The 22,515-nt window shown below is 34.5% G+C and overlaps 4 protein-coding genes across 4 annotated transcripts; 3 read left to right on the top strand and 1 right to left on the bottom strand.

The window, feature by feature from the left end:
• Nucleotides 1-338: 338 nt before the first annotated feature.
• Nucleotides 339-2,914, top strand: LOC107634014 (uncharacterized). Its single transcript, XM_016337596.2, has 3 exons — nucleotides 339-955; nucleotides 1,052-1,101; nucleotides 2,577-2,914. Exons 1-3 carry the CDS (start codon nucleotides 339-341, stop codon nucleotides 2,912-2,914), a joined length of 1,005 nt encoding a protein of 334 aa, XP_016193082.2.
• Nucleotides 2,915-9,009: 6,095 nt separating this feature from the next.
• LOC107634816 (uncharacterized) lies at nucleotides 9,010-12,582 on the bottom strand. The gene is made up of 5 exons (XM_016338229.3): nucleotides 12,530-12,582; nucleotides 11,673-12,037; nucleotides 10,440-11,270; nucleotides 10,182-10,328; nucleotides 9,010-9,992 (listed from the first exon to the last, which is right to left on the bottom strand). The coding sequence occupies exons 2-5, from the start codon at nucleotides 11,851-11,853 to the stop codon at nucleotides 9,178-9,180; spliced, it is 1,974 nt and encodes a 657-aa protein (XP_016193715.1). The 5' UTR covers nucleotides 11,854-12,037; nucleotides 12,530-12,582; the 3' UTR covers nucleotides 9,010-9,177.
• A 537-nt stretch (nucleotides 12,583-13,119) lies between these two features.
• LOC107634818 (uncharacterized) lies at nucleotides 13,120-14,436 on the top strand. Its single transcript, XM_016338231.3, has 3 exons — nucleotides 13,120-13,350; nucleotides 13,439-13,499; nucleotides 13,611-14,436. The coding sequence occupies exons 1-3, from the start codon at nucleotides 13,262-13,264 to the stop codon at nucleotides 14,124-14,126; spliced, it is 666 nt and encodes a 221-aa protein (XP_016193717.1). The 5' UTR covers nucleotides 13,120-13,261; the 3' UTR covers nucleotides 14,127-14,436.
• Nucleotides 14,437-18,268: 3,832 nt separating this feature from the next.
• Nucleotides 18,269-21,487, top strand: LOC107632076 (LEAF RUST 10 DISEASE-RESISTANCE LOCUS RECEPTOR-LIKE PROTEIN KINASE-like 1.2). Its single transcript, XM_016335711.3, has 4 exons — nucleotides 18,269-19,090; nucleotides 20,020-20,052; nucleotides 20,140-20,397; nucleotides 20,486-21,487. The coding sequence occupies exons 1-4, from the start codon at nucleotides 18,325-18,327 to the stop codon at nucleotides 21,385-21,387; spliced, it is 1,959 nt and encodes a 652-aa protein (XP_016191197.2). The 5' UTR covers nucleotides 18,269-18,324; the 3' UTR covers nucleotides 21,388-21,487.
• The last annotated feature ends 1,028 nt before the right edge of the window (nucleotides 21,488-22,515 follow it).

Raw genomic sequence — 22,515 nt, 5'->3', positions numbered from 1 at the left:
TCCACAAACATTCACTATCCTTTTTTCGATCTCATTTTTCTCACGAAAACAAGTGTACAATGGCCGGTAACAGTGTATACATAATTGTGCTTGTTTATCCCAATTGTCGTATGAGAAATGACGACAACGGGGTGATATTTGAGTACGAGGATCCGATATTGTTTCGAACTCAGCTTGTGAATACGTTGTCAGATTTGAAAAGTTTGATATTGAGCAAGTTTGGTGGTATAGCAGTGAGGGATATCGGAAGGGTGGGGTACAGGTTGCTAGCACCCATAGATAACGGCGTATTCCGGTTTCGACTATTCCGACTTCAAGGGGACGAGCATGTGCGACTGATGTTCGACATCCATGGGAAGATCATGGCAGAACAGGTAATGGAGCTTTCCGCCGAGGTGGGAGATAGTGATCGTGGTGGTTCTATACACTCGACCTATATACAGGACGATCGACCTCTCGCACCACCGCCCATTCATGTCGCCATTCCAGTGGATGAGGCGGAGGAGGGCGAGGAGGAGTCGGACAGAGATTACGTGGTGGATAGCACGGACAGTGATTCTTTCAAAGGTGGCGATGAGGATGAGTTTGTGCCAGAGACGCCTGCCCAGACTATGGCGCGCCATGTGCTGCCTCCACCTCACCCAATTCTGACGCTATCAGCGATGTCAAGTCACTATCACAGTCTGGATCTAGACACCATGCATGAGAGGATTCCGTTTTCTAACACGGGTGAAGAGGGTTACAACCTAGACGGTGGGCTAGAGTTTCGGGTCGGCCACAAGTTCAAAAGCCGAGAGGCAGTGCTTCAGGGTGTGAAGAACTACAGTATTCGCAGGAGTGCTGAGTACCGGGTTATCGAATCGGACCGGTTAAAGTACCATATGCAGTGCCGTCAAGCTGAAAATGGATGTCAATGGAGGCTTCCTGTGGCCCTTCGGCAAAACCTCAGATACTGGTAAGTTCGACTTTAATTGTGCTTTTGAGTACTTTTGTATAATATATTAAGTGGATTTGAGATATGGCTGAAGCAATACTGTTTTGTTGTGTTCAGGGAGGTTCAAAGGGTTGGTAGAGCGCACAGTTGTGTTTCGAGGATCACAGGTGTGTTACGCTGGGTTATGGAATTTTGGAGAGATATGCACTGTTATGACAGTATTGCTTTTTTGAATTAAGGGAAGGAAATCAGACCGTCCAATTTCTTTGCACAGAGAGAGGAACACAAATCGAACAACGGTCTGATTTGTGTGGAGCAAAATTTGTGGCGAATCGAAATCGGACTTACCGATTTCTAACCTAAGAAAAATTTTTAATTTGAGAGAACACTAATCGAACGGTCCGATTTGTATTCTGTAAAAAAATTTGAAATGACAGCAAGCGGTTGGACCGTCCTATTTATTTGTTTGTATATAAACTAAATTTTCCAAAACTCTTCGCTTCTTCTTTTTCATCGCATGCTTCAAATCTTAGGAAGTCATGTTCTTCCTCTCCTCTCGTTCTTCTTCTCCATTCTTTCAGAAAAAATAATAGTGAGATTGAGAGTATTTTATATACGTATATTATCATGGATGATAGAGTTATGTTAAAAATATATTATTATGGATAGATTTTATTACAAACATATGAAAGAGTTCAATTTGTATGTGAGAATCTATTAGATGTTATTCCGTTCACATTGTCATTTGAGGAATTAAAAGGTGTGATTTGTGAGAAGATAGATTCTCAAATATCTAGGAGAGTATCGTATATTTTGTACAGGTATCATTTATCTGTGTTTGGTGGGTTTGTTCAATTTCAAACTAAATATGTGACGGATGAAGCGAGTATACATGAAATGTTTTCAATGTATATTGAAAATTGCTACCGAATGTCGTTCATCAAGCTGTATATTGAGTTTGAGTAATCTGAAACGGACCGAAATATTGAATTGGAAGATTATAGTAGTGATAGCGAGGAAGAATTTAAAAATAACTATGAGATCGTTGGTCCAGGTTAAGACGAAGATGAAACTGATGGCACTATGAACGCAGATGTGCAGAGGTTGCAAATGCACTAGCAAACTAGCATCCGTTTGAGGAACCTTCTTTTATGCGGTCGTTGGATTTGGAGATTATGCATGCACCAGAATTTTCTCAATATATGAATGCAGGTATGTAAAGAAAGATAGCTGTATGATAGTTTGATATTGTAGATCAAATAGGTAAGATGAGTAACATATGTGATATGTGGATTATAATTTGTTAAATAGCATTTGATTACTTTATTAGTTAATAGTTCTTTATTATAGATTATATTTAGTAGTTCTTTATATAGGTAAAATAGTTAAAATATAGACTATAATTATATATATTAAAGTATATTTATCAATTGTTTATGTATGTTTTTTTAATTTATTAAATTGTATCTTTGTATAGTTATTTATTTATTTATTAAGTAGCATTTGATTCTTTTTTTTATATTTAATTTATTGTGTAGACAATAAATGATTTATTATTTATAATGTATAGAAAAATTTTAACTGTTAAGATATATATTTAATAATTATTTATGAAAATATATATTTTGCGGTGTAATTGTAGCAGAACTTCCTGTTGTGGTAGATGGTGAATTTATAGTGGGAATGGAATTCAGTTCGAGGGAGGCAGTAATCAAGGCAATGAAAGATTATACCATCTGTAGAGATGTAGACTATCGGGTGTATGAGTTGGAATTGATGACATTCTATGCTAAATGTACACAATATGGCGCAGGTTGTGATTGGCTGATCAGGGTTACCAAAATGCAGAAGAAGTATTGTTGGGAGATAAGGAGGTATAATGGTAGTTACACTTGTATCAGATCTACTATTTCTCAAGACCATTCGAAGCTGGATGTCTACCGTGACACTCCAAATAACCAAATGCTGACAGATGTCTAAAAGAATCATGTCTGGCTCAATGCGTTCAACGCCATAAGCATGCCAAACAAACTGGACACATCGAAAATATAAAATGATTACATAACAAATAATTCATTGACCAAATAAAAGCAGGTACCAATTTTTTACAACATACATGTCCTTCTTGCAGATCATCCAACAACCTCCTATAGTGAGCAAGAGAATGAAATCTGGAAGGCCAGTTTTCACGATCCCAGTTATACCACCTGCCGTCAGACGATTTCTTAGTTAACTAATCTTGTCAGAAATAAAATACAATTTCCTACACTTGTTCAAGGTATACAGTAATTTATTTTACCTGTTTGCAATCGGAAACACTTGGGGATTGCCGAAAATCGGTGCAAGAAATGGTAGACGGATCCAAACCCAAGTAAACAAAAGTGTTAGTGGGCCATCCATCTCCTTGCAGTTGACACGAGTTGCCCTACACAATGATCTATACAAGTGCGCAAAACATGCCTATCCCCAACTAAATTGTATGATCCCAGCAAAGTTACAGAGCAATGGCAGAAATTTTCAGTGTACCGCTGCACCCGACTTGTCTCCAAACAGAATTGTCCCAAATAATAACATTATGTGACACTTTACGTACCTCTGAATGTGAATATCATCAATCAAGACTAAGCCATCTTTCAAACCCCTAAACCACATCAACTTTATGAAACTTTTTCTACAATCCCTCTTCCTTGGTGCAATCCAAAACTAGTGCAAGCATTTGGCCTCTAAGGTCTCAAAACTACTCATGATCGGTCCTGTAACCGAAAGATCATTTGTCGGCAGACCAAGAAATATCGCCACATCCTTGAATGTCACAGCACACTCACCAACCGGAAAATGAAATGTGTGAGTCTCAAGCCGCTATTTCTCGATTAGAGCATTAATCATTGCTGACTGACATTGAATGACTCCAATATGAGAAACGTGATAAAAACCAGTCTTCCGTAAATGCCTCTCAACAATTTGGTTGTACAAATCCGACGGCATTAAGTGGTCACATGTCAACATCCGTGAACCCTATAATATCACATTTTCATTTTAACTATCAGTATAATATAATTATATTAACAATTATATTATTAACTACATTCATATTTATTAGCTTATAACAATAATTAATAAGTACTTTTTTCGTCCCTAAGATCTGAGGTCAAATCAAAATCGTCCCCATCTTTTTTTTCTTATTAAAATCATCCTCAAAGTTACAAAACGTTATAAAATCGTCCTTTTCTACTTCAATTTTATTTTCTTGACCAAATTACCCTTAAAATTAATAAAAATAATATTAAAAAACAAAAACACCCCCCCCCCAAACCCCCACCCCCGTCTCCGTATCTCTTCCCTTTCTTCCCTCCGATCCCCTTCTTCCTACCTTTCCTCCTACCCCTTTCTTCGGAACCCCCTCCCAACCATAACCCCAATTCTTCTTCTCTCTCTTTCCGCCACCGTACCATCTCTGCCTCCTTTTCCACCTTCTTCTCTCTCTCCATCACCAACATCAACCCTTCCTCCATTGACGTTGGCCTCACCTTCCTCATCTCCCACGACGACCACTTTCTCGGCAATCCCGGTCTCTCCATAGCCCTCAACGACAACCATGTCAGCATCGACTTCAACGGCGTCATTTCAGCTCTGGCTGTCGCCATCACGTCGTTCTCCATCACTGTCGTTCCTATCCTCAGCCACAGCTGCGACAGCGCCAGCAACAGTAACTTCCCGCACCATCGTTCCTCCTCTTTCCCTCAACTGTGACGGCGATGGACGACAGCAACACCACCCCTCTTCTCTGAGTTCCCCTCTTCTCTCTTTTCTACGTTCTTCTCTCTTGAATTTTCTGTCTTGAATTTGAATTGGTGTTATTGTTGTTGACGGATATTTGAATCTAAATATATTGTCGTTGTTAATTCTGTGTTAGCTTTGCTTATTTTTTTGAAAATAAAAAAAATAGTTGTTACTGTTGAAGATTTAAGTGGAATCTGAATATATTGTTGTTGATGCTGCGTTAGCTTTGTTTAATTTTTTGAAATAAAAAAAAAGTTGTTGTTGTTGAAGATTTGGGTGGAGAGAGAGGAGCAGGGAAGAGGGAGGAGGGAGGAGCCGAGGAGGTAAACAGAGGAGAGCAAAAGAGAGAGATGATGATAAAGGGTAATTTAGTCCAAAAATTTGAAAAATGATGATTTTAAAACGTTCAGTAACGTTGAGAATGATTTTAATAAGAAAAAAGGTCGGAAACGATTTTAATTTTCACGCAAGATGTTAGGAACGAAAAAAGTATTTAACCCTTATTTTACATATATTAAAAATATATTTTCTAACGTCTAAAATCTATTTATGTTATAATAACAGCTATTATTCATTTCCTATTTATATAACCAAAATAACTTTAGTAATCACAAATTATTTATAAAATCCATATATGTGCCTTTTACAACAGCACCTCTAAAATCTATTTATTTTGCAAAAATAATTATTATTCATTTCCTATTTATATAACCAGAATAATTTTAATAATAAATTATTTATAAAATTGATATATATTTTTTATATAACCTCTAACATTATTATTATTATTATTATTATTATTATTATTATTATTATTATTTAAAAACCAACGTTATTAACAATCATAAATAATATATTAAATTTATATTTTAAATTTAGTGTTACTAATTTATTGTCTAAATTACACTAAATTATGTTAAATTCAATTATTAATAATTATAAATAATTTATTAAATTCATATTTTTTTTTATTTAACTTAAACTACCTTAAATTCATACTTCTACTTCTAGTACAATACAAGTAAAAAAATATATTAATTAAAATTTCATTCCAACACATAATAATAATAATAATAATAATAATAATAATAATAATAATAATAATAATAATAAGTTGTTAATCCTAATTAAATATCTAAACACTACATTTATAATAACATTTAGCTCAATAATTATTCACAAATTTTATAAATTAATTATATTTTATTTACTATTTTTAACACTTAATAATAATAATAATAGCATACATACATATCTAATTTCTAATTAGTACTACTATAATATTTTTACTAAAATCTAATATTATTACTACTGTTTTTATTAAATTAAAATATTATAAAATAAAAATTTACATAATTTAAATGCTTAAAATAATTAACAATGTAAAGTTTTGACAGATTCACTTCTTTTACTTTTGGTTTTTTGGGCATTGTTTTTATTTTTTTATTTTTTTTTGCTGTTTTGTGGTCCAACAATGGTTGAAAATGAAAATAGTAATATAGGATCGGGGGAGCAAGCCGTTTGGGAGAGTATGAGAGAGAGAGTGATAGATGCTGGAAGGGGGTGACATTCGAAGGTATAGAAAGCAACGAAGCCAATCCTAGGATCCCGCTGCATGCGCACCACGTGGACATCAGTACGTAAATCAGATGGTCCGATTTGTGTACCATCCGATTGCTGTAATCGGACCGTCCAATTACACTCCCCTCATCAGACCGTTCAATTTGCTTGGCGCAGCCATCACAGTCTGGTGAAATACCCTATACCCCCATAACCATGTTATACACTAACACTTATTACATATTAAAATTAAAAAAACTCACATTTTTGACCTGCAGATATTTAAATTCTCGAGAATTTAAAAATACATTTAAGTCTCTGACTTTTTCAAAATCTGGACATATTGATTTCTGGGTCTAATTTATTCTATTTTAAAAACTCTCGTACATATGCATTCGTATATCAGTCAGGTTAGTACAACGGAAGTCACGTTTGATTTTTTTTATTGGATCTGACACACCCAAGTAAATAGAAGAATCAATGTGTCTAGGTTTTGAAAAAATTATAAATTTAAATATATTTTCAAATACTCAAAGATTTAAACATTTGTGGGCCAAAAGGTCAATAACCTATTTATCCTTAATATTCGTCAAGGAGTCCAATCCATTATTTTTGGTTGTAATATAATATAGTTACTGTTCTATCTAATCTTAAATTTGTTATTATTATTCATATTTATTAAAAAAGTTATATTAGTATCTATTAATACACTAATAATAATAATAATATAATAAAAAACATATAAGAGTAATTTACTGAAGGTTATAGAAGGCTTAAAGAAGGGGGTTGAATCTATGACCTTCTTTTAAGTTACTGAAATAACCCTTTTAAAACAACTTGCAATCAGAGTCTGTTTGAACTCAGGAGCAGAAAAATTTATGAGACAATTTCATTTTGTCTCATGAATATTAGAAAACAGAACAGAGCATGGAAGAGAGAAGCTGACACCATCATGTATCCTGGTTCGGTTGCTTTTGTACAATTCAACCTACGTCCAGTCTCCACTACAACAGTGGTAAAATTTCCACTATAGTTAAAGTATTACATATACCAATTTCACAGGATTGACACAATCCTTCCACACTCAAGTTCTAACCTAACTTGACTTGGTTATGCTAATACCTAACTATTCATTCTTAGTGCTCACCCAACTAAGAAAGAGATACTTCATAGGTACAAGATACAAGACACAGACTTTACCTAAAGAAATTTAAAATAACTCTAGACTTTTCACTCATGTGTATCTCTCTGTCTTTTTCTCTTTTGGCTCTTTCAATAACTCACTCATTCAGCCTTTTACCTCAAGAAATTACAGAAAGATAAACATTGAAAAGTAAATTACAATATGCTAAACATGAAGGAGATTGACTCTTCAACAGCCTCTTTGCTATGTGATAAACCAGATTTTCTAGCCTCTGATTCAGTTCTTCATTCTGGCAGAATGCTCCTTTGACTAGGAAGTACTGTCAAAGTAGATGAACTTCTTCAGAGAGCTCTTCTCAGAACATACACCTCAAGAACACTGGTTATCTCTCCTTGTCCTTCTGAATGGTGAGAAATCTTCTTTTGTATCTCCTTGCATGTTGCTCAGTTGCTCTTTCCTAGGTCAACCCTTGAGCTGTGTGCTTCACCAACAGAGCCTCTCACTTTTTCCATTAATCCTCAAAATAGGAACTTTGGTTCTGACATTCTCTTGTTGATCGAAAGCCACAGGACATCATAAACAAATGTTTCCAATGGTAAAACCCTATCTCAGACATTGAAAACCAACTTGGTCCCCAAGATATACTTGTGACCGTGGATGCACAGTAGTGTTGAACATACATCATCTTTCCCATGTATCCCAATATGGAGTGACAGAAAGTTGAAGATGAAGAAAAAAAATAAGATGCATGTAGAAGGAAATAAAATCACCTTTAGCTTCTGACCTCTTCTTGATACAGATTGATATGGGTGATTAGACTTCAACCTTTCTTACTTAACCTTCTCTTTCTTTCTTCTTCTGTGAATAGCCTAGGAACTAATCTCTCTCTTACTTCTCTGATTTCTGACCAAGACAGGAAAAAGTGAACGTTGCTATGAAAGAAGCAACTTGGAGGGATTTGCTTGCTGACGGGCTTGGATCGGATATCCATTAAGCAACCCGTTTGATTTCTTTGGCTTTGTTTTCTTTTTGGCTTCGTTTGTATTATCAGCCCACCAACATGATTTCATTTGTTTTATATTGGGCTGCTACAATAATGATATTTGGCGTGCAACACTCAACCAAAAACAATTAAAACTAATTGGATAATTAGCCTAATAATTTAATGTTTGTCATCATCATATATGTTAGTTAATTTTTTAACTCAACATTTACTATTCAAATTATCTTTTGAAAATAAAAAATAATTTACTTTGGAAAATTAAGAGTTTGATTGTGTTAATTTAGAACAATTCTAATAGAATGATTTTAAAATATTATTTTTGATATTTATATAGAATGAATTGATTTAAAATTAAAATTAAAAAATATAATAAAATTGATTTTATCTTAAAAAGACAATATCACTTTAATAGAAAATTAATAAAATTTTGACATTAGCATAATTATATCTTAAAGAGAAGAGATGGTTTGAGAAATCACCTCTTGGTCTCTCAAAATTGAATTGAAGAAATTTTTTACTCTTATACAAAACGAGAGTCTCCTACCCTCTGGAATTACTCTTGTCAGTGGATAGCAAGCAAGCGAGAAATTAGAATTAACCATCTGTTTTCTATGACTTCCAATTAAAGCTCATAAAAAAAGGTCTTACAATTCATAATCAAACTAATAGTTCATATTCCTAAGAATTGGATAAAGACATTAAATTTCTATGCTTGATAAACCAAGATAGTTCTCCTGAATTAATAAGACAGTATGTTTATGTTATCTGGTTGAACCCCCAAGAGCCTTGCTTTATGCCCTCCAAAGTCTCTAAGACCTGCTTCATTGATGGCCTGAATTCTTTAGGATGCTGCACACACTGAAATGCCAACTCTGCCACTGCAGTTATAGTTTCCATAACACTATTGTCCGAGTGGAAACCAAGACTTGGATCCACAAGCTCTTCCAACTCATTGTTCAAGATCTTTCCCATTGCAAAGTTAGCCAAAGTAAAAAGCTGCGGCCCCTGACTTACAGTGGAAGGCATGGATGATATGAGCTGAAACAAAACCATGCCATAGCTATATACGTCGCTTTTATCACTCACCTTATTGAATTCAAAGTACTCAGGATCTATATAAGCAGGGGTTCCTACTGGAGCAGTAGAAACATGAGTAACAAAATCAAGATCCCCAAGTGGAAGAAACCGCGCCAGGCCGAAATCTGCAACTTTGGCACTTAGATTCTTGTCCAAGAGAATGTTGCTGGGTTTGACATCGCGGTGAATTATACCAGAATGGTGAAGATAGGCTAGTGCAGAAGCAGTCTCAATGGCAATATTTAATCTGGTAGCCCATGGTAGTTTGTTTCCAGAATTTCTATGGAGATAGGTCGATAGAGAACCGTTGGAGACATACTCGTAAACTAACAGGAGTTCATCACTGTCATCAGAACTGCGGCCATACAGCGAGACCAGATTCTGATGGCGCATCAGACTTAGGATCTCAACTTCTGTCGTGAATTGCTTTCTTGTCTTCTCCTTCTTTTCATGGAAACGTTTGATTGCTACCTCATATCCTTGTGGGAGCTTCCCTGAACAGAATTGTAATTCTAATTGTAAAAATAAGTTACACTATAAAGTAATGTCTCTTCAAACTTAAAACTAAATTATAAAGTTAAAGAGAAAGTGTTGTTGCAACCATTCAACACCTAATTGAAATAAAAAATTTGCTTTCAACACAAAAAAAAAAAACTAAAGATTAAATATCCAACATCTCTTACCATAGTAAACAGTCCCAAAGCCTCCTTTCCCAACATAATTCTCAAAATGGTTAGTTGCTTTTGCAAGCACATCATAAGAAAAGATTTGGAATTGTGACTTCATGTAATCCCAGAAAAACGCCAATGTCAGAGTTTCGAACTTGAAATCTAATTATCACAAAAAAAAAAAAATAATAAAGAGAATGCAAACACTTGAACACCAGAATTAGAAGCATGAAGAAAGTGGTAATCTATCTATGCGTTGCGCCTTCACCTCACCTGCAGTCAAATTTAAGTCCCTTCTCTGTTCTCTGATGCCCTTCAAACCCTCAAGCACCTGTGCCATGGATGGCCTTAGAGACACATCATAAATCAAGCACTGATATGCTAGCACTGCCACAGAAGTTAGCATCTGCTTTACAGCAGGGTCTGATTCAAACCCAAGGCTTGGATCCAATATCTCCTCCAGCGCATTGTTTTCAATTCTACTGATTATGAAAGTAGCAAGCTCCATGTTTAGCAAGTTTTCGCTCTTCTTGTACGAGGGCTTGGATGATAAAAGCTCACACAACACCACCCCAAAACTATATACGTCATTCTTGAAGTTAAGACAAAATTCTACCATGGGTAGTAATGCTGGATCCAGATAACCAATTCTCCCATGGATTGTATCGACTTTATGTGAAACAAAACCAGAAGGGCCTCTGGCAAGTTGCCATGATCCAAGACAGTTCTTAACTTTTGCACCTAAGTTTTCGTCCAGAAGAATATTGTGGGATGTTACCTGGCTGTGGAGGATGCCATTAGAGTGAAGATATGCCAATGCATTGGCAACATCAATAGCAATATCCAATCGGGTATCCCATGGCAACGTGAGACGCTTTGATCCTTGGCCATGAAGATGATTATGAAGAGCACCATTTGGAACGTACTCATGTGCTAGCAGGAATTCTTTCCCGTTAGAACTGTACCCATACACAGACACCACATTTTTATGCGGCAAAAGACTTAAGATTCTGCTTCTGCAGCCTTCTACATGCTTTTCAATGAATTGGAATTCACTTGCCGATAAGCGTTGGATTGCAACTTCACGAAAATCTTCTAGTATACCTAATGAAATAAAGAGCACCCAATCAATTCCCTGGATAAGCTAATGATTGATAAGTTCATTTTTATGATCTTATATATAAAGCATTTTAAGTTATTATTGAGAAATGAATCAATGTTTTAGTAAGGTAAATTCTGACATTATCCTATAACAATTTACAAGTAGCTAATAAAATATAGTCAATAATCAACCAACAAGTTACAGAGAGATTCTTAAGCTTATGTGTACTCAATTATTCTTTACACTATGTATCTATCAATCAATTTTCTATCATAAGTTTTAAACTAGATAAATATATAAAAGTGTATTTGATATAGAAAAAATATAAAATAAATACTCACGATTGTTTTTTGTTAAAGAATCAGAAGAGTAATTATGTTTTTGAAGGAATATTGGCGTCTTACCATGATACACCTTGCGATATGCTCTAGTTCCAAGATTCTTGGATGGATGAAAATGATGACAGGCACTGGCAAGTGCAGTATAACCCAAGTTTGGTAACTGTGACTTAATATCAAACTCGGTCGATCCATCAGAAGTAGTGCACGCAAAGCAGCACTCAAAAAGGGCACACCTCCACTTCATAAGGCTGATATATTCACTACTTCATATCCAATGATGACTACCCGGTACTTAGATACAAGGAAAACATGCATAGAAATAAATAAAAGAGAAGGAAACTACATCTGCAATGACGCGTTGTTTAGTTTACTTGTAGTCAACCCAAGAAACTTTGATTGAACTGCTGGGAAGGAAACTATATATCCCCCTATATCTAGGATGTCAATACCACCTGAAGCCGCGGGTACCCACTCCACCCCTATCCGTTCGAGATGGGTAATTACCTGCCCCACATTGGGACGGATTTTTAGTGGGGTGGATTCTTGAGAGGGGCGGGGCGGAGCGGGTTTAGGTAATACCCGCCCGCTATATATATAATATATATAATTTTAATATATAATATAAATAATATATATAAAATAATTAGTAAATAATTAATAATATTGTATCATATTTAAATTTTTATTTTAATTTATGTTATATATGTAATAATGGTTATATAAATTTTGAAATTTAATTTTATTTATTAAATTTTAGTAATTATAAGGACGGATAGGGACGGGGCGGATACCCGCAAGGACGTATTAGGGTTCAACATTTGATTACCCACGATAAAAGTGGGACAAATTTCATGTGGGTTGTTATACGGTGGGGTGAGTCGGATAGAGCAAAAATCCGCCCCTACCCGATGCCGCCCTACCTATATCCAATGATAGCTTCCTCCACTTTTCCTTATATTTGGTCACTCATTCTATTTATTCAGTATTCAACTATTCAACTATTCATGGTTGGTTGCTAGCTCAACTCCAACAAATATATAAAATTATTTGTTAATTTTTATTTTTAGAGAATTCAGAATTTAAAATTAAGATTTAGAGCTAAAAAAATAGAATTTAAAATGTAAAATGAAAAATCCAAGGTAATTTTGCTTTTTTTTTTTTTTGTTCTAGGTATCTCTCAACCTGCTAGTCCAATGACTAGATAAATTACTGCATCTATAATACGAGATTCGAACTCCAACACTTATTTAAACAGATGAGTGAGCCGATTACTCACCACTCGACCAACCCAAGTTAATTATTTTGCCTTTAATTTAAAGGTTTTTTTTTTGGACTTTATTTAAGGTGTTTCAACCTTAATAAATTTGATTGTTTTTTTGGGTTCTTGAATTGTTGAAGGAAGCCCTAACAGCTAGAGAGAATTGGGCTTTCCTGGGCTTCATTTTCGAAAGTCCCGCGAGTCCAGCCCCGCCACCTCAGCTATATTCACCTAAACTGCCTAATCCTATTCTGAGTGGTTTCATTGTTCTTGCTAAATTCCATTCCAGCTTAGACTCCCTACATACTTTGATTGATACCTTCTGCTCTAGGGTGTTACCGATCCAGTTTGGTAAGTTGGTGTATCTGTGATTTTCAACCCAAGAGAAGAGAGAATGCAGCTATCGTTTGATGCACCTCCTGAGTCCCCAGATGTTGCGGCAAACCCTAACAACGAAGCAGAGGAGGAGAACCCCGAACTCGGGTAAAATCTTATCTTTTAACTGTTTCAGATCCCATTGTACCACATTCATTTTATTTTATTGAAAATATTCGATTGGTTGGTTGTTCAGGGCTTTACTCTCGGAGCAGATGAGAAGACACGAGTCCTTCTGCGAACCCAATATAAAACCGGTAAGATTCCTCTGCTATTAGGAACTAGGGTTAGGTTAGGGGTAGCTTCTGTTTCCTTTTCTTTTTGATTATTTGGCTGCTGGAGCCTGGACTTATGAGAATGCAATGCAGGATGAGATTAATCCTATCACTCCTGAGCCTCTTGGAGAGAATGGAGACTTTGCCGTTCACCTTCATTCTCCCCTTACCATAGAAGCGAAACAACTCAAACTGGACTCTGATTCAAATGGTAGCCCTCGAACACCTAAAGGCAGTGTTTTTGACCCCTTTGCACCTGGTCCTGATCATTTGATGCGTGCGCCACAGGGTAAAAAATATCTTGAATTAAATATCGGTGTTTCTAGGCGACTTGATTTTCCTCACTCTCACTCTCTTGATGCTTCCTATGATGAAGAAGAATCTCTTTCGGATCAAGAGATCTTTGACTCTTTATGCAAGGATCTTATGGAGGTCATTGTTTCAAATCAGACTGAGGTTGCTTATTATTGTAAGACGCCTCCTAAGCTTTTGCCGGTATTCAGTGCCAGCCCTGGTACTTGTCCTCGTGCACCTATCAAATTGAAATCAGGAGCCAATCCAAGGAATACGAATACTGAGGTGGGCTTATGCAAGAAGCTTGAGTTCTGACTCACTGAAGCTGATCTATAGTTAATCCCATACATCCATAACTGCTTTGTGTCTAGCTAATTTTAACATCTTTTGTTCTGATCTTTTGATCTCTAGTCTACCCTCTGAGACAAACATGAACATTTGCATCTGACTAACATGCTGGCAAGCATTCCAACAGCACTGTATAGTAGTGTAGCCTAGTGTATCGATTGAATTTAATTTATTTTCTATTTCTTATTATTTGATGTTAATTAGATCATCGCGATATATTCTCCGATGCTATTTTTCTTTGTTCAATTGGTAAAGTTTGGTTTCATCTATCAACTTGGTACTACGTAAGTATCGATTGATATATATTTGTAAAAATACCATGTTGGTATGAGGAATGGTCAGAATTGAACAAGTGAGGTTGTTAGGAAAGGAATTTTGTTGCTTTTGAACAGGGTTAAATATCTTGTTAAAATATCCTACTTATTTTTAGTTTAAATGTTGTATTTTTTGAACAGTATTGCTTTTGAACGTGTCTTTGACAATTAAGAAAAATTCACAAAATTATGTAATTTCAATGAATAAATATAAGATAAATTGATAAAATTCACTTATTTTAATTTAAAATTAAAATTATCATAAAAGATGAGTTTATCACTTAAGCCGAGAAATGGCGACTGCCACAACCCGAGCAATAAGACGAAATGCATTTCTATGGAAGAATGCATTTCTATGGAAATGTAAACCGTGGAAATGTAAACCGTAGTAATTCTATAGTGGTTTATACTTGTCTGTCTACATATTCCCTCTATAGTGGTTTATACTTGTCTACATATCCCCTGAAAAATCATGTCATTGCCAATATAAAAATTCATAACAACTACCTTAATATTTTTCGATAAACTCATAACAACTACCTTAATATTTTTCGATCATATTTATTGAATAGAGCAGTTTGTTTATTAAATAGACCTTTCACATAAATAGTCTTCAAGTTCAATACATTTATTTATAGAAATTTTCATATTCGTCGAGCCTAATTTCTTTCATTTATACTGACGTTGAATTTAATTTGATTTTTTTTTTATTTTTTATTTATACTGACGTTGAATTTAGTTTGAATTTTTTTTCTATTATCTGAGTCAGACGATCTTTTAAATTGAAGTTGAGTTCTTATGATATGGAATTCATACAAAAATTTAGGAAATAGAGTTTTGTTTGAGTGCTACAAGTTAAATTGGTTTTTTGAAATTGATATAAAATTTATATTGGAATACTATAAAAAAAATTGACAAGAATTATTCTCATTCTCTAAAAGTACAATGAAATAAGAAAAAAAATGAGAGGTTAAAATTCTTATTACTATGTGACTTATTGTGATGCATTAAGTACATATGTACGAGTGGTTGAAGTCGTTATATATTTTAGTATTGTTTGTATGAACTATATCATGCTTTTTTTTACTGAGTTTAATACAATACTACTTATGAAAACTTATATTATTTTTATACCACTTTTGTTTACATCAAGTTGTAATGAACCTAAAATACGACACCAAAAGGAATGAATATTAAGTTAATTAACTCATGATAGTTAGCATGATATGTATACAATACATAATTCTTCATTATATACCTCTTTAAGTTCCATTTTAGATAAATAAAAAATATTTTTAATTTATATGAACACAAGTTTAACATATCATATTTGAGAAAGTATTGGGAACCAATACTAATTATTTACAATGTGTACAATGGATTAAAAAAAATTACAATTAAAAATTAGATCATTAATTATTTAATTTTAAATTTTAAAATTTGAAAAATTAGGATTAATATTTAAACTCATTCACACTACGTATGGTTATTTCTAATCTTATCGTAACCTTCAATACACGTTCAAAACTTACCGTCATCTTCTCTGGTTCTCACCTCGCGTCACTGAATTCTTCGCCGGCCATACCGACGCTGCCACATCCTCCCACTGACACCATCCTCATCTCCGCCGGTTAGCCCGACGCGCCTCGCCCTCTGAACGCTCAGTCTAACGTTGCTACCACTTTTTCGCGCGCCTCTCTTCCAAACCGGCTTCGCTTTCTCCCATTTCTTCAAGCCTCTTCTCACCGATAATACCATCATGCTCTTCTTCTTCGAATCCAAGCATGGTTAGCTTCTTTCAGATTTGAGCACTATGCTTCACAACAGTGCCGCTTTCGTCATGCCTAGTCCTTTAAAACTATGTTCACCACAATAGTTGTTTCTTCTATTTATTCATCATCTTCTTCTTTTATTTTAATGGTCAATTTAGGATGGTCATTTTAGTATGTATGTGGATGGTTATTTTAATTTTTATATAGATGATTATTTTGATTGGATTGGGTTTAGTTATATATAATTAAAATATGTTAGATGTTCAATTCATTAGGTATGCGGATGATTATTTTTATCCTTGAGTGGATGGTTATTTTTACTAAGGTGAGTGTCGTGTGGCAAGCCAAAATAGCAACGGTGAAATGAGATGATTATTGATGAAGGTGGGGTGGCTGCCGGTTGAAAAAGAAGAGAGTATTGGAGTGAAATGTTTTAGTAAATCAGGATTTCAGATGGTTATTTTTTTGAAATAACTAACTGAATTTTTTAAAAATTTAAAATTTGAAATTTGATGTGAAATAATTGAATGAGAGTTTTTGAATTTATTATTTATTTCTATTGGATTAAATAACCAACCCATTGTACATATTGTTAAGATTTCTCATTGACTTACTAGCGGAATTCATCATATTTAGGCTAACTAGTGTAGTGTCAAAATTCAAAAACATGTGCAGAGTATAGACTCAACCTAAATCGTACTTAAACACCTGTCAAACTAATAAATTCAAATTCCAAACAAGGCACAACAATCAGATGTTAAAGTTGATATTATTACTGATATAACCTGAAATTGATATAGACAAAGTCTAATCATTCATCCAACTTTTAAATTGATAAACTACTGTAGAGGTACCGCGAGTTATGCCTTTTAAGCATTCCATTAGAAATCGCTAGAGGAGTGTAGTAGTTTCTTCTCACACGCAACCTAACGTAAACCGCTGCATCTCTACTGCGGTTTACGTCCAAATCATAATCCACTGTATTCAATGTATAGATGCTCAATGTATAGATGTTGTATTTTGGTAATATTGAAAGGCCAATTTATCTTAGTAGCTTGTCCTTATTTATGATTTATTATATCTTGTTGAAATATCCTACTCTGTTAAATTTAAATGTTGTATTTTTTAAAAAAATTTATCTACTGAATTATTGGTGGTCAGTTTTTACTTTCTATTTTTTTTAAACAAAAAGTTCAACACAATAAAGTGGAGCATCAATGAAAAAGTACTAAATAGATAAAATAAACTAATATTTAATCATCTTTAACAATATCATCAACAACCCAAAAAATCAAATATCACTCCACTCTTTATAACTCATAATCCATCTATTAGACTACTTTTACAATACCCATTTTTTAATTCCTAAAAATTTGTCATTTCTTAACAATCAAGTACTTCAAATAATAACAATAAAACCAAACTCACTTACATTCTATCAATTCGGTATTGAGATTTCAATTGCTAAAAATAAATAGAAATATCTGAGCCATTGCATGTAAAAACAAACATAAAATATAATATAATGTGCTTGCCGCTATCTTTTGAAGTCAGCATTTGATAATTTTCCTTTGATAAACTTCAATAGAAAAACCTTTGAATAAAATATTCCTATCGAAAGAAGTCAACATGAAGGTTTGAATGCAACTTTGAAGCAGTATGGGTAGCAAAGTGATTTATTTGAGACAGATGGAAATGACTACAATCTAATTAAGAATTTACTTAATGACCTAAACTAGGAGATTTATAAAAATCAGAAGTCAAATTTTGTTCTTGTGGCACTTCGATTTATTATATAGTTATACAATATAGGCAGCTTTGCATCCACAGATACATAAATCATAAAATGTCTATCTGCATAAAAATAGTCAAAATAAATAACAACGATATAATATAATTTTTTGAACAAGCCTGATTTGAATAATCACAAGTCAAATCTCAAATAGACAACTCTTCTAATATTACGTCATATGAATAGTCATCATCATATGCATAGAAAGAAAGCAAGCAATTAATAATTCTATCAAACTTTCCATCTTTCATTATCAGCATCTCCTCCTCCTCCTCCAGGTTCTATCTATGGCGGTGCAAATACATGAAAACCTTGTTAGATCAATGTTCACTATATCTCTGTTATGCTTGGCCACTTTGGCAAAACTTTCAATCTCTCAAGAAAGTGAATATGCAGCGTGCTCCAAGGCTTACAGCTGCGGAGAAATAGCCAACATCTACTATCCTTTCTGGGGAGGGAGCAGGCCAAGCTATTGCGGCATCAGCCAGCAATTCAAGCTCAGCTGCCACGCTAATCGCAACACCTCCATTCAAATTGGCTCACAGACTTTTCATGTGCTGAATATCGATCAACCTGCTTGCAACATAACAATGGTTAGAACTGGGATTGCCTATGATCAATGCTCTTCTCATTTAACCAACACTTCCTTAGAGACAAGCATGTTTCGCTTCTCGCCAAACGTTAGGAACGTCTCAATCTTCTATGACTGCGCTGGCAACAACAGTGAAACAATACACTCTTTCCCTTGCAAGGATGATCCCAAAAAGCGAGCTTTTTATGGGGATTTGGGTGTGGCGGTGGCTCAGAACTGCCAAGGAGTTCATGTGGAAGTGCAGGCGATACAGGAAGTGAGAGCTAATGAGGATGGAATTGAAGGGTTGAATAGAGCCTTGAGTGCAGTGTTTGATGTGAATTATAGTTCACCTTTTGACATTCAAAGATGCATAGGATGCATGTCGACTAAAGGAATATGCGGATCCAAAGATGAGTTTCGGTTTACTTGCTATTGCCCTGATGGAACTAATCATGCTTTGGATTGTTCTCATCATCATAGTATGTCTTCTTACCTTCTTATTTTCTTCATGTGAATATATATGACACTCGGACAATGGTTTTAGAAATGGGTTTATATTAGAGAAAAGATTTTGGTGCAAGAGTTTATGTCTATCTCAATCTTGATGAATCTGTATTGCCACTATAGAAGATGTGGAAATATTGAAAGTAGTTGACTTTACCATTGATATTCCCAATAATCCACTCTCATTTCCTCAGAACTTATCACCACACCTCTTGAAAGCATAAAGCATGGTTATCCTCCGGTTGTTCTAGTTTTTTCTAGAGGAAGAATGTTAGAAGGCCATCAGAAATTATTATTTTTGACCATCAATTAGTCATCAATGTTTAAAGATGTGAGTTAAAGTATGTTGTTGGATTACTAAACTAAAGAAATTGAGTTGGTGGTTAAAAATGATGGCAAAAAAACAATAAATTCTGATGGTCTTCTAGCATTTTTCTATCTAAACTTATGTACAGGTCTTCCTCGGAGCTACATGGTTAATTTCTTTTGTTTACATAAATTTTGTTTTTTGTGGAAGTTCTCAGAGGAGAAAAGCCAGAGTCTCTGCTGTTAGTTTCTATCCAATAAAGATTGTTGCTTTTTTAGATTGGAGACGAGGCAGACCCATGCTACCTTTTTACTTTTAATGGTCTACCTTTATCCTTATGTTTTCACACTGCATGACAATTTTTACTTTGACCAGGTTGAATTATCTAATATCTAACTATGATATTTTTCTTTGAAAAGAAAAAAGTCTAACGTTTTCTATTGCTAAAACAGTAGGGTTTTTATGCAACCATAAAGTATTCTGCTTAACCTTAATTTGAATTGGCAAATGAATTTGATGGGGTATGTGTATACAATATGAAGTTATTTGACAATATTCATCTCATTCAAACTTTGTCCTCTATCTGAACCGTTTCAGGTAAATTGAATTGGAAAAAGAAAGTTGCCATAGGTAACAAATGCAATCTTTATGAATAATTTATTTTCACTAAGCCCTATAAACATCAAATCAATTGAAAATCCAACTCATTCTTCGTAGGAGTTGCTGCTGCTGTGCTTAGTGCAGTTATATTAGGCATTGCCTTTAGTCTCTATTACCGTAGATGGAAGAAGAATTTTCAAGATGTATCATTTGTACCATCTCACAGCATGTCTTCTTTTTTAGAAGACACTGAAAAGGGACATCAAAAATACTCTGGACTCCAATTCTTTGCCTATAGAGAACTTCAAGAGGCCACAAACAACTTTGATCCAGACAGAGAACTAGGAGATGGAGGCTTTGGGAAAGTATATTTTGGTATCCACAGCAATATCCTTTATGATCAAAGAGTTATAAATACATAATTGCTTGCTTTTTTAAGTCATTAGTTTCAAATGTTTCACAGGAAAACTTGGAGACGGCCGTTTTGTTGCTGTGAAAAAGATGTATGAGAACAATTACAGGACAGTAGAGCAATTCATGAATGAAGTTGAGATCTTAACAGGCTTGCGCCACCAAAATCTGGTATCACTGTATGGATGTAATTCCAGCCACAGCAGCGAATTAATGCTTGTGTACGAATATGTTTCGAACGGAACAGTTGCAGATCATCTCCACGGACAGAAAGCGAAATCTGGTGCTCTCTGTTGGGATACCAGAATGAAGATTGCTATAGACACAGCTAGTGCATTGGTATATCTTCATGCTTCAGACATCATCCACAGAGATGTTAAAACCAATAATATCCTTCTTGATGATCACTTTAGAGCCAAAGTAGCCGATTTTGGACTCTCAAGACTATTTCCAAACCACTTAACTCACATTTCCACAGCGCCACAAGGCACACCTGGTTATGTTGATCCGGAGTACCACGAGTACTACCAGCTGACGGATAGAAGCGATGTGTACAGTTTTGGAGTTGTGCTGATTGAACTAATATCTTCAATGCGTGCAGTTGACATAACAAGGCATAGGCATGAGATCAATTTGTCGAACATGGCCATGAAGAAGATTCAGAGTGGTGCGTTGCATGAGATTGTAGACAAAAGCCTTGGATTCGAATCGGATTTGAGGGTAAGGAAGATGATCAATGGTGTTGCAGAGTTGGCATTTCGGTGCTTGCAGAGTTCTAAGGATATGAGGCCTTCAATGGTACAAGTGTTGGATACTTTGAAGGATATACAAAGTGATGGGAAATATAAAAGCAAACCAGAGGTGATGGATATATCAAAACAAGAAGATAATGATGCAACCGTGCTTAAGAACGAACCACCTCCACCTTCACCTGATTCAAATGGAAGAGTATAGGTAGACATATATAATAGATAATGGGTATACAGCTAATTATGTTTATTATTTTTAATTGAATGGTTATTTTTTTTAATTTGGTTTACTCATGAACAACTAAGCATGGATGGATGTTCAATTCATTAGGTGTTCGAATGGTTATCCTAATGTTAGGGTTTAAGGGATAATTTGGGAGTGGAGTATTTTTTTACTTTATTGTACTAATTTTAGAGCCCATTATTTACATTGTTTACAAAAGTCATTGTCTACTTAGTAAAATCCGATTCAAATTTGTTGACCAACTAATGTACACCACCAATTTGGAACATCAAGTCTTGTCATCTACCATTGTTTAAGAGAGTTCCTTTCTCCTTTTTTGGCATTCATTTCTAGGGGTGAATGTCGATAAGGTCGGATCGGATTGGATATGACCAAAATCTCGATTTGATCCGCACTAAAACCATCAGATCCGTAGATTTTAAATTTGAATCCGATCCAATTAGCAAATGTGCATATCGGAAATCAAATATATCTATAAAATATAAAAATATTTTAAAAAGTTTATTTTTATTAAAAAATATCAATAAATTTTTTTTTCAAGGTTAAGAATGAGATTCGAACCCAAGACCTCTAGCTGAAAATGGGAAGATTATGCCACATATTTACTCTTAAAATATTATTTAACATATTTTTTTAATAATACAAATAAAATAATACAACATATATGATAATTATTAGGTGAAATAAAATATAAAAAATATTTATTTATTTATTTTTACAGATATGTAGATATACGAATCGATGTTTAAAATCCGTAATTCAATTCTATTAGTGTGTGGTGTGTGGATCGAATTCAAATTCAATCCAATAGTTTTGCGGATCAAATCAATATCTATAACTTTTGGGAGGGGTCAAAGTTTAGTTTACTTTTTTTTTTTTTTTTGGTTTACAAGTTTAGTTTACCAACAACAAACTTAGGAATGAAACTCAAATCCGTATTGAAATATTAAAAAAAAAAGACAAGTACAACTTGACCCACAAATTCAAAGCCCAATATTTAAACCCGAATTTGATCCACCAACCCTCTCTTGGTTAACACAATAACACATGACTGTTTCTATACACTATACAGTTTTGGTGGGTAGCTCC

Source organism: Arachis ipaensis, chromosome B3 (assembly GCF_059453495.1).
Source record: "Arachis ipaensis isolate K30076 ecotype BB chromosome B3, ASM5945349v1, whole genome shotgun sequence".
NCBI classification, from domain to species: domain Eukaryota; kingdom Viridiplantae; phylum Streptophyta; class Magnoliopsida; order Fabales; family Fabaceae; genus Arachis; species Arachis ipaensis.
This window is presented reverse-complemented; position numbering and strand designations above follow the sequence as displayed.

Excerpts from the sequence above, each read along its gene's own strand:
- LOC107634818 (XM_016338231.3), top strand. The coding sequence starts at position 13,262 with ATGCAGCTATCGTTTGATGCACCTCCTGAGTCCCCAGATGTTGCGGCA. Across the intron at positions 13,351-13,438 it reads GAGGAGAACCCCGAACTCGG|GGCTTTACTCTCGGAGCAGA; the intron begins GTAAAATCTTAT and ends TTGGTTGTTCAG. Across the intron at positions 13,500-13,610 it reads GCGAACCCAATATAAAACCG|GATGAGATTAATCCTATCAC; the intron begins GTAAGATTCCTC and ends AATGCAATGCAG.
- LOC107632076 (XM_016335711.3), top strand. The coding sequence starts at position 18,325 with ATGGCGGTGCAAATACATGAAAACCTTGTTAGATCAATGTTCACTATA. Across the intron at positions 20,053-20,139 it reads GAAAAAGAAAGTTGCCATAG|GAGTTGCTGCTGCTGTGCTT; the intron begins GTAACAAATGCA and ends CATTCTTCGTAG. Across the intron at positions 20,398-20,485 it reads CTTTGGGAAAGTATATTTTG|GAAAACTTGGAGACGGCCGT; the intron begins GTATCCACAGCA and ends AATGTTTCACAG.
- LOC107634816 (XM_016338229.3), bottom strand. The coding sequence starts at position 11,853 with ATGAAGTGGAGGTGTGCCCTTTTTGAGTGCTGCTTTGCGTGCACTACT. Across the intron at positions 11,271-11,672 it reads ATATCGCAAGGTGTATCATG|GTATACTAGAAGATTTTCGT; the intron begins GTAAGACGCCAA and ends TTATTTCATTAG. Across the intron at positions 10,329-10,439 it reads GGACTTAAATTTGACTGCAG|ATTTCAAGTTCGAAACTCTG; the intron begins GTGAGGTGAAGG and ends TGTGATAATTAG.
- LOC107634014 (XM_016337596.2), top strand. The coding sequence starts at position 339 with ATGTTCGACATCCATGGGAAGATCATGGCAGAACAGGTAATGGAGCTT. Across the intron at positions 956-1,051 it reads CGGCAAAACCTCAGATACTG|GGAGGTTCAAAGGGTTGGTA; the intron begins GTAAGTTCGACT and ends TGTTGTGTTCAG. Across the intron at positions 1,102-2,576 it reads TTGTGTTTCGAGGATCACAG|CAGAACTTCCTGTTGTGGTA; the intron begins GTGTGTTACGCT and ends GTGTAATTGTAG.